The 13,979-nt window shown below is 43.2% G+C and overlaps 1 protein-coding gene across 2 annotated transcripts; it reads left to right on the top strand.

Moving 5' to 3' along the window:
• The first annotated feature begins 9,024 nt into the window (after positions 1 to 9,024).
• On the top strand, positions 9,025 to 13,070 carry PNRC2 (proline rich nuclear receptor coactivator 2). 2 transcript variants are annotated; one of them, XM_087446567.1, is made up of 3 exons: positions 9,025 to 9,196; positions 10,303 to 10,504; positions 11,044 to 13,070. In XM_087446567.1, exon 3 carries the CDS (start codon positions 11,062 to 11,064, stop codon positions 11,467 to 11,469), a length of 408 nt encoding a protein of 135 aa, XP_087302693.1. In that variant the 5' UTR covers positions 9,025 to 9,196; positions 10,303 to 10,504; positions 11,044 to 11,061; the 3' UTR covers positions 11,470 to 13,070. The 2 variants fall into 2 exon arrangements, with proteins under 2 accessions (XP_087302693.1, XP_004425784.1); XM_004425727.3 differs by having other exon boundaries at positions 10,299 to 10,504.
• Positions 13,071 to 13,979: the final 909 nt, after the last annotated feature.

The raw sequence follows: 13,979 nt of genomic DNA, 5'->3' as shown, positions 1-13,979 counted from the left end.
TGCACGCCCGGGATCCAAACCTGGGCCGCCAGTAGCGGAGCGCGTGCACTTAACCGCTAAGCCACGGGGCTGGCCCCTGGAGAAGATTCTTTGAATATCTATATTTTTTAAATCTATTGAGACTTAATTTGTGACATAAAATATGGTTTATCCTGGAGGATGTTCCATGTGCACTTGAGAACAATTGTATGCTGTCATTGTGTAGAGTGTCCTGTATATGTCTGTTAGATCTGATTGATTTATTGTGTTGTTCAAGTCCTCTATTTCCTCACCTATCTTCTGTCTGGTTGTTCTATGCATTATTGAGAGTGGGGTATTGAAGTCTCCAACTATTATTGTAGAAATGTCTATTTCTCCCTTCAATTCTATCAATTTTTGCTTCACTTATTTGATGTCTGTTATTAGGTGCATAAACTTATTCTTTTTAAAATTTTCTCAAAGTTGATAGTTCTTCTGCAGCCAATGGATGAAGACCTTGTGGCCGTGGGTGGGGAGGTTACCTTTTTGCTTACTCCTAGGCAGGGCTGACATTTAGCCAGTATGCTCCTGAAGGGCCTACTGGTTGTCTACTTTTGATTAATCAAATGTCTGATCGGATGTTGTTTGTGCTATACCAGTTCTTATTTTCATCATCATCCTTTCTTTTCGGTAATAGAATTCTGCGGTCACTTTAAATTTTAAACTCAATTTTGATTCAGTAATTAAAATCGGCCAGTCCAGGAAATACAGCCCTGCATCACTTAACAACGGAGGAGAAATGCATCAGGTGATTTCATCATTGTGTGAACATCATAGAGTGTACTTACAGAAACCAAGATGGTGTAGCCTACTACATACCTACTCTATATGGTACTAATGTTATGGGACCACCGTCGTATAGGTGGTCCTTCGTTGACCAAAACGTTATTATGCAGCACACGACTGTAATCAGAACTCTGAACTTGATTGAGAGTTGAATGCTCTGTTCTTCCTTATTCTTCTTTCTGCAGCTTGCTAACTATAGTTTTTGACATCTCTGGGATGGCAGTCAAGGAAGAAGAATGGTAAAGGAGAACAAGGAATTTCCTTCTGGACTAGAGCTCTTGTCAGATGGCCTCATGTTTTCCTGGCTTGATGGATATCGAAAGCTGCCTCTTTCTCTCATGGGCACTTTTGGGGGTTCTTCAGGAACTCCTCCTCATGAGTTCACCTAGATGCAAGTTCCTTTTTTTTTTTTTAATGAGTAGGGTGTGACCCCCCCTCATAGCTCAGGGCAGGTATGTATGTATGCATGTATGTATGTATTTATTTATTTATTTTTGTGATGAAGATCAGCCCTGAGCTAACATCCATGCCAATCCTCCTCTTTACACTGAGGAAGACTGGCCCTGAGCTAACATCTATTGCCAATCCTCCTCCTTTTTTTTTTTTTGCCCTTTTTCTCCCCAAAGCCCCAGCAGATAGTTGTACGTCATAGTTGCATGTCCTTCTAGTTGCTGTATGTGGGACGCCGCCTCAGCATGGCTGGATGAGTGGTGCATTGGTGCACGCCCAGGATCTGAACCCGAGCCGCCAGCAGCACCGCATGCGCACTTAATCACCAAGCCACGGGGCTGGCCCCATTATTTATTTTTTTTTGAGGACGATTGGCCCTGAGCTAACATCTGTTCTCTTTTTCTTTTTTCTCCCCAAAGTCCCAGTACATAGTTGTATATCCTAGTTGTAGGTCCTTCTAGTTCTTCTATGTGGGACGCCCCCTCAGCACGGCCTGATGAGCGGTGAGTAGCTCCACACCCAGGATCTGAACCCGAGAACACCAGGCCGCCCAAGCGGATCGTGGGAACTCCACTGCTGCGCCACTGGGCCGGCCCCTAGATGCAATTTCTTTGAAATGGGCAATGCTTCTCCTCAGGCTGTCTGCTGCAGAAACTTCCTCAGCTTCTGCCTCTTAGCAGTATACTTTCACTGCAGGAATCAGTCTTGTGGGCAGGATCCCTTTGAAAATAACCCCACACGGGGGGACTAGAAACTCTTGTTTTTCTTTGTTTGCTTTCTAAAAGGCATTAAGAATATATGTGCAAGTTTACTGGGCCTGGACTCAGAATGGTGGCTACCTTCCATTCCAGAGCAAGCTGTAGTCTGAGAACTTCCTAGGAATATTGACCCTGAAGACTATGCCAGTGTAAAAAAGAGTGGTTAAGAACAGGTTTTGGCATCACACCGACTCAGGTTTGAGTTCTCTGTGTGTGACTGGGCAAATCACTTAACCTATCTCTCTGAGCCTCAGTTTTCCCGTCTGTAAATGGGGATAATAACACTACTGACCTCAGTGAGAATTAAATAATAATAAATTATTATTTATTATTAATTAAATAAGACAATGCATGTAAATTGCTTAGTACAGTGTCTCGCTCATAGTAAAGTGCTCAATACTTACTGCTATTATCTAATGAGAGGTACATTTGGAATATGCAAAAGATCATACCTTTGAACTGCACAAGGTAACAGTTATAAAAAAATAAAATAAAGATGTATCAGTTAAAGACAAGGAGATGGTATAAAAATTCAGCCATGGTGAAGTGGAGTCAAGAGATCAGACTGTCCTGGGCAAGTTACCTCACCTCCTCATGCCTTAGAAGCTGTGGGTTTAATGGAGACGCCCTTGGTGCCTGCTGTTCCCAAGAGAGGAAGTCATACCACGGTGTCAACTAGGCCAAGCAGTTTTAATCATCTGTTAAAACTATGTCAATCTGTATGTTTTTTCTGCTGTGGCAAAACACAGGCTCTCAGGGCAGGGAAGCCTGACTCACAGTCTCTTCCCAAACCCATGTAATCAGCCAAAGGACAAACACCGGCTGCCTGAGTCAGTGGAAAATTTCAGATGTTCGTAGCTCATTAACTGCCAAATAGACAGCTATGGAGGCTGTCGACTGCGATGAATAAGTAGACCTTATTAGCATCGTGTTCCCCTGAAGAAAGAAAGAAAGGCATAATTCTTAAGAGGGCCATATATACATGTGATCTTTAAAATATCTTTAAAATTCTTTCGACTATTTCCCCTCCACATAAATTCACCAACTCCTCTTACAGATCCAGTGTTAGAGAGGCAGCCATAAATAACAAGGAGGGAGAATAGTCCCCTCAAAGCCAGAAGCCTGAGACGTGACTTTTACCCTAATGGTGGGGGCATAGATCAAAAGGCTTACCTATATATTTACCCTAGTAATTTCACCTCTAGGAATTTATTTAAAGGAAATTTATTTAAGAAAATGATTTATCTATAAGGATGTTCAGCTCAGCACATAATAGTAAAAAATTGGAAACAATAGTAGGGGATGGTGAAATTAATGGCAGATGGTTATAACATAAAATACTGTTAATGATGTAGGTGTGTATATATACACAGAAATGTGTTCACAATATTATTGAGTTTAAAAAGTGAAAAAGTCAGGAAACAAAAGAATAAACACTATTTATTACCCATTTTTATAAAGAGAAGAAAAAAGCTCAGTAATTGAGGGCTTTCTGTGTGCGAGGCATTGTTCCATGTACTTCGAAGATGCTGACTTATTTAATCTTTACACTAACTGTTAGGTATTGTTATTATCTCCACTTTACAGAGGAGGAAACTAAAGCACAGAGAGGTTAAAAATCCTGCCACGGTCATGTGTTAGTAAGCCACAGAGCTGAGATTTGTCTCTGGACAGACTTTGGAGTCTGTGCTTACAGCTCAATACCGCTTCTCAGAAAAAAGACTGGAAGGACATACTCTCAAATCTTAACAGTGATTATTTCTGGGAGGTAAGATGTTGAGTAATTTTTATTTTTATTTTGTTTATCTGCCTTTTCTACAGTTAATACATGTTACTTAGGTAACAGGACAAACTCCAGTAAAAATGTTTAAGATGGAAGATCTTTGTTGCAGACTTGAACAGGTCTCTCTGAGCCTCAGACTTTTCATCTGTAGAATGGTAATGCCTATCTTGCAGAGCTAATGCCAAGATCGAGTGAGATAATAAACTTGAAAGCACTCTGATAGTATAGCTTTAGACTATGTTAAAAACGCTAGGTGCTACAATACAATGCAACACGAAGTAGAAAGTGATAAGGCTAAAACGTCTATAGGAATTCAGCAATTGTCAAGCTGAGCAAACATGGTGTGGGAGCTTGAGTGTTTCCATTTCTCATTTGATTCTCTTTAGAGCCTTCTGTGATTTCTGAGCTGAGGATTGTGTGTCTCTTCTTCATGCTATGGGTGTGAATTGTTGGGAAACAGGTATTGTCACGGTCTTATATATAAGTAAATGGCTCCCCTATTCCACTATGTTTTTTTTCAGTGAGTATTGGGTATCCCAGACTTCCTCTTATTATCAATTCATTGCCAGTCTGAGCCTGTTTTGGTTGTTCTTAACATTGCTGCCCATCTCTCTGTTCACACCACTTCCGGCCTGAAGGACTGGGAGCTCACACCCTGGAGTGGGCCAAGAAATGGAGAGCTTGGATCAACAGACTAGCAAGGGGTCTGATGGTGGAGGCTGGGAGCCCACTTGTGTGATGAAGACTTTTAAAAGCCAATCTAAATAACTCTGGGTATTCAGGAGCTAGTTTCTCACTTTTTTTGGTGGTTTGTTTAGCGTGATCACCACCCTTGAGAATTACACAGGACAAAGGGGGTCCTCCTCATGCATACACCCCCACATCAGGGAGTGCCCTTAGAAACACTTAGAGCAATAGATCTCAACCAGAGCGAGACACTGGAATCAGCTGTGTAGGGGAAGCAACACTTTTACCTTTAGCCTCTTAGGATCTTCAGCTGGGCCTGAGAATTAAATTAACATAAAACATTAACAGGAGAAAAGGATTCAAATTTATTTACTATAAATTTTAAGTGACATGGGAGCCTTCAAAAGGAAATGAAGACCCAAAGAAGTGGTACAGCCTAAATATTTTTATATTAAATTGAACCAAAAGACACAATTGTGGAGAAGTACCTAAAATATCTGGGGAGGAAAAAGGAAGATGAGTTATTTTGACAAGGTCTGTTTGTACAGAATTCTCTCCGCCACGACACCCCTATCTCTGGTGATAAGAATGTTTCTTTCTTCCTGGTGTAGGAGGACGTCTTTCACATGGGAATTTTCCCTCCTGTTTTCAGGAAGAAAAAGGGAGGGGGTCAGAGTGCCCTTCTTGCACCTGCTGTTTTTCAAGTGCTTTTAGCTCAAAATAATCCTTATGCCAAAATGGCATATTTTGGGGTGGCATATTCTGCCATCCTTCAGCTGGAATTGGACCACCCAAGCACCCATCCTCACAGATTCTGAATCTAGGGTGGGAGTCCATGCATCAGAACCGTTTAAAGGTCCTGGAGGTTGAGAACCCGTGGGTCAGAGTCACAGGAAATATGGGAGATCAGCATTGACTTCCTGTGCCCCATTTAGTAATTAGACCAAAATGACTGTAATGGCTGAGAACCAATTTGCAACTGCTCGGGAATGTGTGAGCAACTGGGGAACTTGCACAGATGCTTCCCCAGGAAACAAATTCACGGTGTGTGGAGGTGGGGTGTGTTTTATACCAGTATGGCAACACGGTCAGAGCCCTAAGGCACATCATGATATCTGGCAGGTGTCCCACTTGACTCTTTTGGCAGGTTCCAAGAACTTGCTTCTCCTAACTGAAATAAGCCATCAGCTGACAGACCTGTAAGCATTCAAAGTTATACTCTGAATTCATAGGTGAGCTCGAGATAGACACAGTTTGTTCTGAGATAGACACACTGGGAGGTAAATGATACAGCCTGAAAGCCAGTCCAACTAGAGACTTGTTCCAAAGGTTTGGCAAACCTGGATGATTGCCCCAACTGCCCTGTAACTTGCTACTCCTCCAAAGTTGGACTTTCAGAAATACTTTTTTGTCCCCCTTCTATTTACAGATTAGGTAGAGAATGTTTACGTAACTGGTTTCATTGATTTTGGCTCCCACTGATACATAATTCAAAATGGATCCTCCTGGGAGAGGATTTCAGGGAGTGTGGGAATCCTCTCCTTCTCCCCTCCACATCACAGAATTGGGGTGCAATGTCTGTAACTGGCACGCCTTAACGATGTCAGCAGGTTGATTTTTGTGTTTACCACTGGCATTGCCTGTCCTTGACTCTCAGCCGAAGAACTGAGGAAATGAATCTCCCCAGACACCAGCCTTCCTCTCTGATAAACAGTAAAGACAACAGCTTTTGAGTTCCTTTAGGGCTAGGATGGAGCCTCATTCACTGGTGTATCCCCAAGGGCTTGGCAGAGTGCCTGGCTCAAAGAAGGCACCAGAGAAATCTTTGTTAAATAAATGTTTGGTATTAAACACCCACGGATTTATTATGCATTTGGCTCCCAGCACAGGTGGCTGATCTACATCCTGAGAGCTGTTTGCATCAATATTTTCCTCTTTGAACTGAGAACCACTAATTGGATTGTGTTGGTGGAACTGACTTTAAAGACCAGCATGAGACAGGCAGAGGCTGTATCGGATGTCCTCAGGAGGGTATAATTTTAATTCCTGCTCTTCAATTCTGAGCTGTTGTGGGCACTTGGCAAATATTAATGAAGAATGAGGCAGGAGCTAGATTGAGAGGCTGCTGGGAGTCTGGGACACGATAAAGGCCTTAACAGAGCTCTCCTGAGGGCAACCTGACTCTGGCCTACTGGCAGAGAACCTGGTGGGCAGGATGAAGCCTTCATACGGCCCAAGCAGCCCCGGCAGCCCACTCAACAGTCAGTCAGTGTCTGCTCTGGGCGAAGCACCTTTCCAGGCACTGGGGAGGACACAGGTGACTCAGACACAGATGCTTCGGGGAACACAGAGCCTGGGCTCTGAAATCTTAGTGCGTGGCTTTTCAGCTTTAAAGTGCGTGGGCCTCAGATTGTTCATCTGTACCGTGGAGATCAAAATAGCACCTACTCCATAATTTGTGAAAATTAAATGAAACGATGTAAGCAAGACAATTTAGCATGGTGTGTGTGTGTGTGCAAAGTATCCAATAAATTATGTCTGTGTTTATAAGTATCCAATACATTACCTATGTGTTTATACAGATAAGATTCCAAGGGCGATTAAATTCTGTAATACAGTTTGGGATCACTGAAATGTTTTTTAAAAAAGTAACACAATCGGATCCCTAGAGGGTAGAGAGAAAGGAGGGAGGGTGGGAGTGTAGCAGGGATGAATTTGAAAGATATGTGGACGATGATAAAAAAGAATTAGAAAAAGAAAGTGCTCAGACTGTTCACTTTACAATTATATTTAAAAAATATATTTTAAGAGTCTTTTATGAAGTGAAAGTTTTGAACCCATTAAATACAGCCTGGCTGTTATCTGGCCAGTTGTCTAAGCCAGCTTTTTGAATTTTTAGTTAATAGATACACTTTCAGTAAGCTAGCAATTGTTTACCATGTACCTCTTATTTTACTATAATACGATTAGCACCAGAAAGTCCCATGCTCAAAAATATCTCTTCTACATTTTACCAAATTAATTTGATCACAACAAACTCCTCTTTTAAAATGCAGTAGCTTAAGTAGTTTTCTTAAGAAAACTTAAGGTCCATGGCTAGAAGAACACAGGGGTGGGGGATAAGGGTAGCGAAAAACTGAAGATTAAAAAAGAATTACAAGCAACAACAATCACAGAGAGAGAGATTGGATTGGCGGTTATCAGAGGGGATGGGGGAGGGAGGAAGGTGAAAGGGGCGATTAGGCACATGTGTATGGTGATGGATTATAGTCTTTGGGAGGTGAACATGATATAATCTATACAGAAATCGAAATGTAATGATGTACACCTGAAATTTATATAATGTTATAAACCAATGTTACCACAATTAAAAAAAGAAGAAAAAAGAATTATGTGGGACTTATAAAAAGTATATATAAAGCCTGTAGTGAAAATGTTCATATGTTCATGGAAATTGGTGTTCTCTTTTAAAACCTTCACTTTGGGTTGCTTCTCCATTTACTCCAAAGAAGTTGCCCTTTTCCTCTCACCTGCAGTTCGCTGGCATAATCGACTGAACTGTATCTTTTCTCCCGCTTTTCACTTACAAATTGGGCAAAAAGGGGAATAAGAGAGCCCCCATTCTCTCAATAAACTTTTCTTGCGCACTTACACTGTGCGAGGCACCGTGCTCAGACAAACAAAACCTGGCTCTGCCCCTCGAGGGTGTGTGTGGGGACGGGTGGACAGATACACGCAGTCACAAGTCGTGACAATACGGTATGACACACGGCTCTAATCGAAGGTAAGGACCAGTGGAGACATAAAGGAGGGACTGATTAACTTGATCGGCGCGTGTGTCGGAAACGCCTTCACAGGCGAGGCAAGTTGTGAAGAATTTCGAAGCTGTGGGTGGAGAGGACAGGAGAGGACCGCGGGGAAACCGCAGGCCGCGGGGGCTGCAAGAAGTTCCGGCGACCGAGGAAAGGATGAGAGGGGCGCCAGAGTCAAAACAGGCAGGGGCCAGGTCTCCGAAAGCAACTTTGTGGAGTACCTCCCATCTGTAAAAATGGGTTACACGGCTCAGTGAACTTAACTCGGGAACCAAATGCCCCTTCAGTTGTTCCTGCGGGGGAAACCAGCCGGGTTCTAGGGGCCGCGGGGCCCGGGCGGGAGAGCCCAGGAGGAGTGGCCGCCCGGACGGCCGCCGAGGCGCGCGGGCAGAGCGGGCTCCGGGGTCGAGGGGCTCGCGTGTGCAGCCCGGGCAGGGGGCACAGTCCGCCGCGCCCTGGGCGCCGGGGGCGCCGGAGGCGGCGGGGCGGGCGCCTCCCGGAGGCGTCCCGGGGCAGCGGGAGGCCCGCCGAAGGGCGGCTGCGGGGCCGCCGCAGTTGTTCCCGACATGCTCCTCTCGGGGAGGATTTCAAACCCTCGCCCCCGCCCCCCCGCCCGCGGCCCCAGCAACAGGCGGCGGCCGGTGTCTCATTGGCCGGGTGCCGCGTAGGCGTGCTTTGATTGGCTGCGGAGCCTCCCGGCCCCGCTCCTGCGCTCGCCGCCGCCTCCATTTTGTCGGTAGAGGCAGGAGGAGGAGGTTGGGCCGGGACGGTGAGGGGGCCAGCAGCTCGTTCGTCGGCGCTCGTGGGCTTGTTCGTTCCGTGCCTCGTCGCTCCCTGGAAGGGGAGGGGGGCTTCGACGCCGAGCAGGAGCCGCCGCCGCCCGAGTCCCGAGCTTGAAGTCGGTGAGTGGTGGCGGCGCCGCGGGCGCGGCCATGTTGGCGGCCGCGTTCCCCATTGTTGGGGGAAGGAGGCGGGCTGAGGGGCGGCCGCGGAGGACCCGGCCGGGCCGGCTCGAGAGGGAGGGAGCCACTCGGAAGCCAGCCCCGTCGGAAGAACCGACTTTTCCTGGCTGTCGAGGTCCCGGGCTGTTAAAATTAGTCTGGAAGGCCCCGTTGCCCTTTCGAAAAGAGGAGTGCTTATTTGGTAACTTGGTTTCCTGGACTGCTCACTGTTCACTGTAGGGAGGCATTTTTACATATTAAGATGGGAAACTGGCTTAGGTTGTCATGGCTTGTGAAAACTTTAAAACGGGGAGGAGTCGCGAGTGTTCCTCACTAAAGCAAACACTGCATGACGTAGACACGCTGGGAGAAGAGGCTTGGCGAAAACGCCTAGGTGATGTGTCCAAAGACTGAAAAATTCTAGTGAGACTTTAAAAACATGGTCTATTTTTTTCGAGGAAGGTTGGCCCTGCGCTAACGTCTGTTGCCAGTCTTCCTCTTTTTCTTTTTTGTCCCCGAGGCCCCAGTACATAGTTGTGTATCATAGCTGTAGAGCTGTGGCTCTTCGGTGTGGGACGCCGCCTCTGCATGGCTTGACGGGCAGTCAGTGGGTCCGCGCCCAGGATCCGAACCCCGGCCCTCCGAACTGGAGCGCGGCAACTTAACCGCTATGCCACCGGGGGGGCCCCAAAAATGGTCTCTTTAGAAAACTAATTTTAAGCCAGTTTCTTGGCAATGGTTGTAAAGGTGAATGCTTCCCTAGTTGGACTTTAACATCTTGGTCACAAAAACCGTGTGAGATTCTAAAAGGTCCCCAGGAAGAAAAAAGCAGCTTGTTTTGGGACTTGGAGATACCATTGTAAAATTCTCCAGGATTTCCTGGATCTCAAGGTTGAGAAGAGTTTTTAAATGATGACAGTTAAAAGGTCACAGAAAGCCATCTCGGAGATGGCTTATTTTCTGCCTTTTAGTTCAGGAAGTAGCCATTCTTAGTTTAAGTATAAATGATCACCTTCTCCCGTGTTTTTGAATTGAAATAATGAAGTAACCTTTACTTTCCTAGCTAGGACTTCTCTCAAACTTGCGTGCTGAGGAGACTCAGATGTTGGCCTCAGCTCCTAGGCTGAACTCTGCAGATCGGCCCATGAAAACGTCTGTATTGAGACAAAGGAAAGGATCGGTCAGAAAGCAACATCTATTATCTTGGGCTTGGCAGCAAGGAAGAGGACAGGTAGTGGAAATCCTGCAATCTGAAAAGCAGACTGAAAGGTATAAAACAATTCACGTTGTAATGGGGCAGACACGTTACAAAGGACTCATCCTAAGCCAATTGTTTTTCTTTTATTTATTTTTTTTGTGAGGAAGATCAGCCCTGAGCTAACCTCTGCCAATCCTTCTCTTTTTGCTGAGGAAGAATGGCCCTGGGCTAACATCCGTGCCCGTCTTCCTCTACTTTATATGGGACGCTGCCACAGCATGGCTTGTCAAGCCAAGTGGTATGTCGGTGTGCGCCAGGGATCTGAACCTGGGCCGCTGAGGTGGAGTGCGTGCACTTAATTGCTATGCAGCTGGGCTGGCCCGTTTTTATTTTTAAATAGAGGGTTTTTTCAGATTTGTGGGTAAGCTCATTTTTCTTAGGAAGGTGATAAAGGCTATGCATATAATGAAGTGTGAACATATAATGAAATGAAAGCAGCTGAGGCTTCCCCCAACATTTCTGAAGTTAGAAGTTGGGGCTATTGAAGCTTCTTAAAGTTTTGAACTCTTATTGGAATTTTATTTAGTATTTTGTTTCCATTCCCTTACAGGTGACAAAGAAGCTGAAGATGGGTGGTGGAGAGAGGTATAACATTCCAGCCCCTCAATCTAGAAATGTTAGTAAGAACCAGCAACAGCTTAATAGGCAGAAGACGAAGGATCAGAATTCCCAGATGAAGATTGTTCATAAGAAAGAAAGAGGACATACTTATAACTCATCAGCAGCTGCATGGCAGGCCATGCAAAATGGTGGAAAGAACAGAAATTTTCCAAATAATCACTCTAGCTTATCAAGTCCCAGCTTACTTTTTAAGTCTCAAACTAATCAGAACTATGCTGGAGCCAAATTTAGTGAGCCGCCATCACCAAGTGTTCTTCCTAAACCACCAAGCCACTGGGTTCCTGTTTCTTTTAATCCTTCTGATAAGGAAACAATGACATTTCAACTTAAAACCTTACTTAAAGTACAGGTATAAAATAAGATAAAGTACTAATGTTTAAATTTAGTTACGTTTAAGGGTAGTTGTCAGTTGTTTCAGACCAAATTCACTAGGCAATTAATCTGTGTAAAACTGCTAATTAACAGAAAATACAATTAGACTGCATCTTGTTTTGTGTTGTGTGCACTGTGATGTAATGGTAGTATCAGTGCAACTTAAAATATCTAAAGTATCAATAATTGTACTTATTAAGTATTCTCAATTGAGTAACTCCTATGTGAAACCATTCAAGTTTAGATTTGGGGAATGATAAAGGAATCAACTTTTCCTATTGCTTGTTGAGGGAAAATCTTCGGTAGATTTACTTGTTGAAAGCTAGTGAATCTGATTGTAAGCATCTAGTTAAGACATACAGGGATTGAAAACTAGTTGAGTATTTGCAAGTTTAATGTCCTAGAAATAGCCAAACCAGTAATTTGCCAACAACCTGATGCACTGCCAAAAGAAAATGTGAATTTTTCCTGTATGGTGGTGGATGTGGAAAGGGCAGTAGGGGCTACTTAGATGAAACAGTATACCCCAATGGCCCTGTTTCTTACATACAGTGAGTAGGTGTTTGCCAACAAATGCACCAAAACCATTTTTATAGAAATAGTATTTGGTGGTCACTGAGTAGCTTTGAAAATACATTTTTGTATTATAGCACTGCACAAGCTATTCTGACAGTGATCTGGCCTCAAATCATCCCTGCAAAGCTTCCTTAAAGCAGGGAGGTGTATAATGTGAAAGGTTGAAGTACCTAGGAAAAAAAGAGCCATGTAAATATATGTAATAAACCTGTAGCATATGTAAAGTTTTGTTGGCATTTATTCTACAAAAATAGAATATTTTAGTATGAATTTGCTGAATGTAAGACCATTGACTCTTTTTTATACTATGGCCTAATTTTAAAGGTCCAAAATAACTTGTTTTTAAAGTTTGCCCTTGTGCTCAAGTGCCAGTGTTATGTATGTTATAATTGATTTGGTTGTACACTGTATTACAAAGTAAGTCCTAGTGTAATAAGTTTTATATAACTGAAAAGGTTTTAAGCTGCTAAAACACTTCCTATTTTTAAGAGATGTGAAATGCAGTATGGGACTATTTTAATTTTTCTTCCTTAAGCCCAAAGATTAACTATTAAAGGGTCCCTTCAACCTTAAAGATTCATTTTGGAACAGTTTTCGTAACCTATGATACAAGTATAGTTGAGTGTACAATGCCAGTGTATTTTTGTAAGTGCAACCCAGGGGACCACTTATGCAAGAGATGTAATTTCTTCCTTAATACCTTGATATAACATGTTTTACCTACCTTAAAGATAAATGCTAAGTGTAACAGTTAACCCAATAGTAAAAGGAAATGTGTGTGTATGGGGGTCAGTTAAAAATTTCTGATTTGTAAGTGCCCTATTTTCTAATTTGGAAGCTTTTTTGATATTTTTATGCAGAATGGCTAAGCTGTTATTTCTCTGAATAAATTCAGATGACATAATATTGCCCAAGTCAAATAATATCCTAAAGACAAGTTTATATAATACTTAACGTATATATATGAATTTGAAGCATGAAATTAAATAAAGTCGCTTTTCTCCCCAATGGCTTTTTGTTATAAAAAATTGTTATGACTGCCTAATATTTATTCTTAGAATGCACATAATTAACCCAACTGAAATACAATAGGACTGTTGGTTTTAAGAGGCAACTGATTTACTGACTGATGAAGACATCTGGGTTAGTTCAACAGCTATACAATGAAAAAAGCAACCACTTGTGACTCCCTGCTCCCAGCAGGGCTGACAGTAAAAGGCCACAGAATACTTTGGAAACTTCATAAAGCTTCTGAATCCACCTGATAACCAGTTTGAGTAAAACAGGTTTAATTACCTCTTCCCTTTTTCTACATTCTAAGATGTATATTTAGGTTTATAGAAAAAAAATTAGCAAGAAAGAGCTCCTCAAACTGACAAGAACCCTTGTATTTAAATATTTGATACATAAAAGTATAATTTTTACAAGGAGACCTTGGGAGAAAAAGGCATCACACACACATTTGCTTTGATAGGTTTTAAATGATGGACTGAACTAGCTTAGAACAGATCAAGAATAATCCTTTTTAAAGTTCTACACTAGCAGTGAATCCCAGGGCAAGGATCGTTTTTCATGCAAACTGTAGGAAATAATTGATTTGGAGGAAATCAACATCTTCATTTTTTTTTTTTTTTTTAATTTTCCCCCCAAAGCCCCAGTAGATAGTTGTATGTCATAGCTGCACATGCTTCTAGTTGCTGTATGTGGGACACGGCCTCAGCATGGCCGGAAAAGCAGGGAGTCGGTGCGTGCCCGGGATCCAAACGCGGGCTGCTAGCAGTGGAGCGTGCACACTTAATGCTAAGCCATTGGGCCGGCCCTTCATTTTTTTTTTCCTGTTATATCCCCAGTGTAATTTCTATGAACAACAATGCCAAGGACTGGACTTCCAAATTTCTGTACTGCACTGGAATTTCA

Source organism: Ceratotherium simum, chromosome 22 (assembly GCF_057802395.1).
Source record: "Ceratotherium simum simum isolate JZ-2026a chromosome 22, ASM5780239v1, whole genome shotgun sequence".
Classification (NCBI taxonomy): domain Eukaryota; kingdom Metazoa; phylum Chordata; class Mammalia; order Perissodactyla; family Rhinocerotidae; genus Ceratotherium; species Ceratotherium simum.
This window is presented reverse-complemented; position numbering and strand designations above follow the sequence as displayed.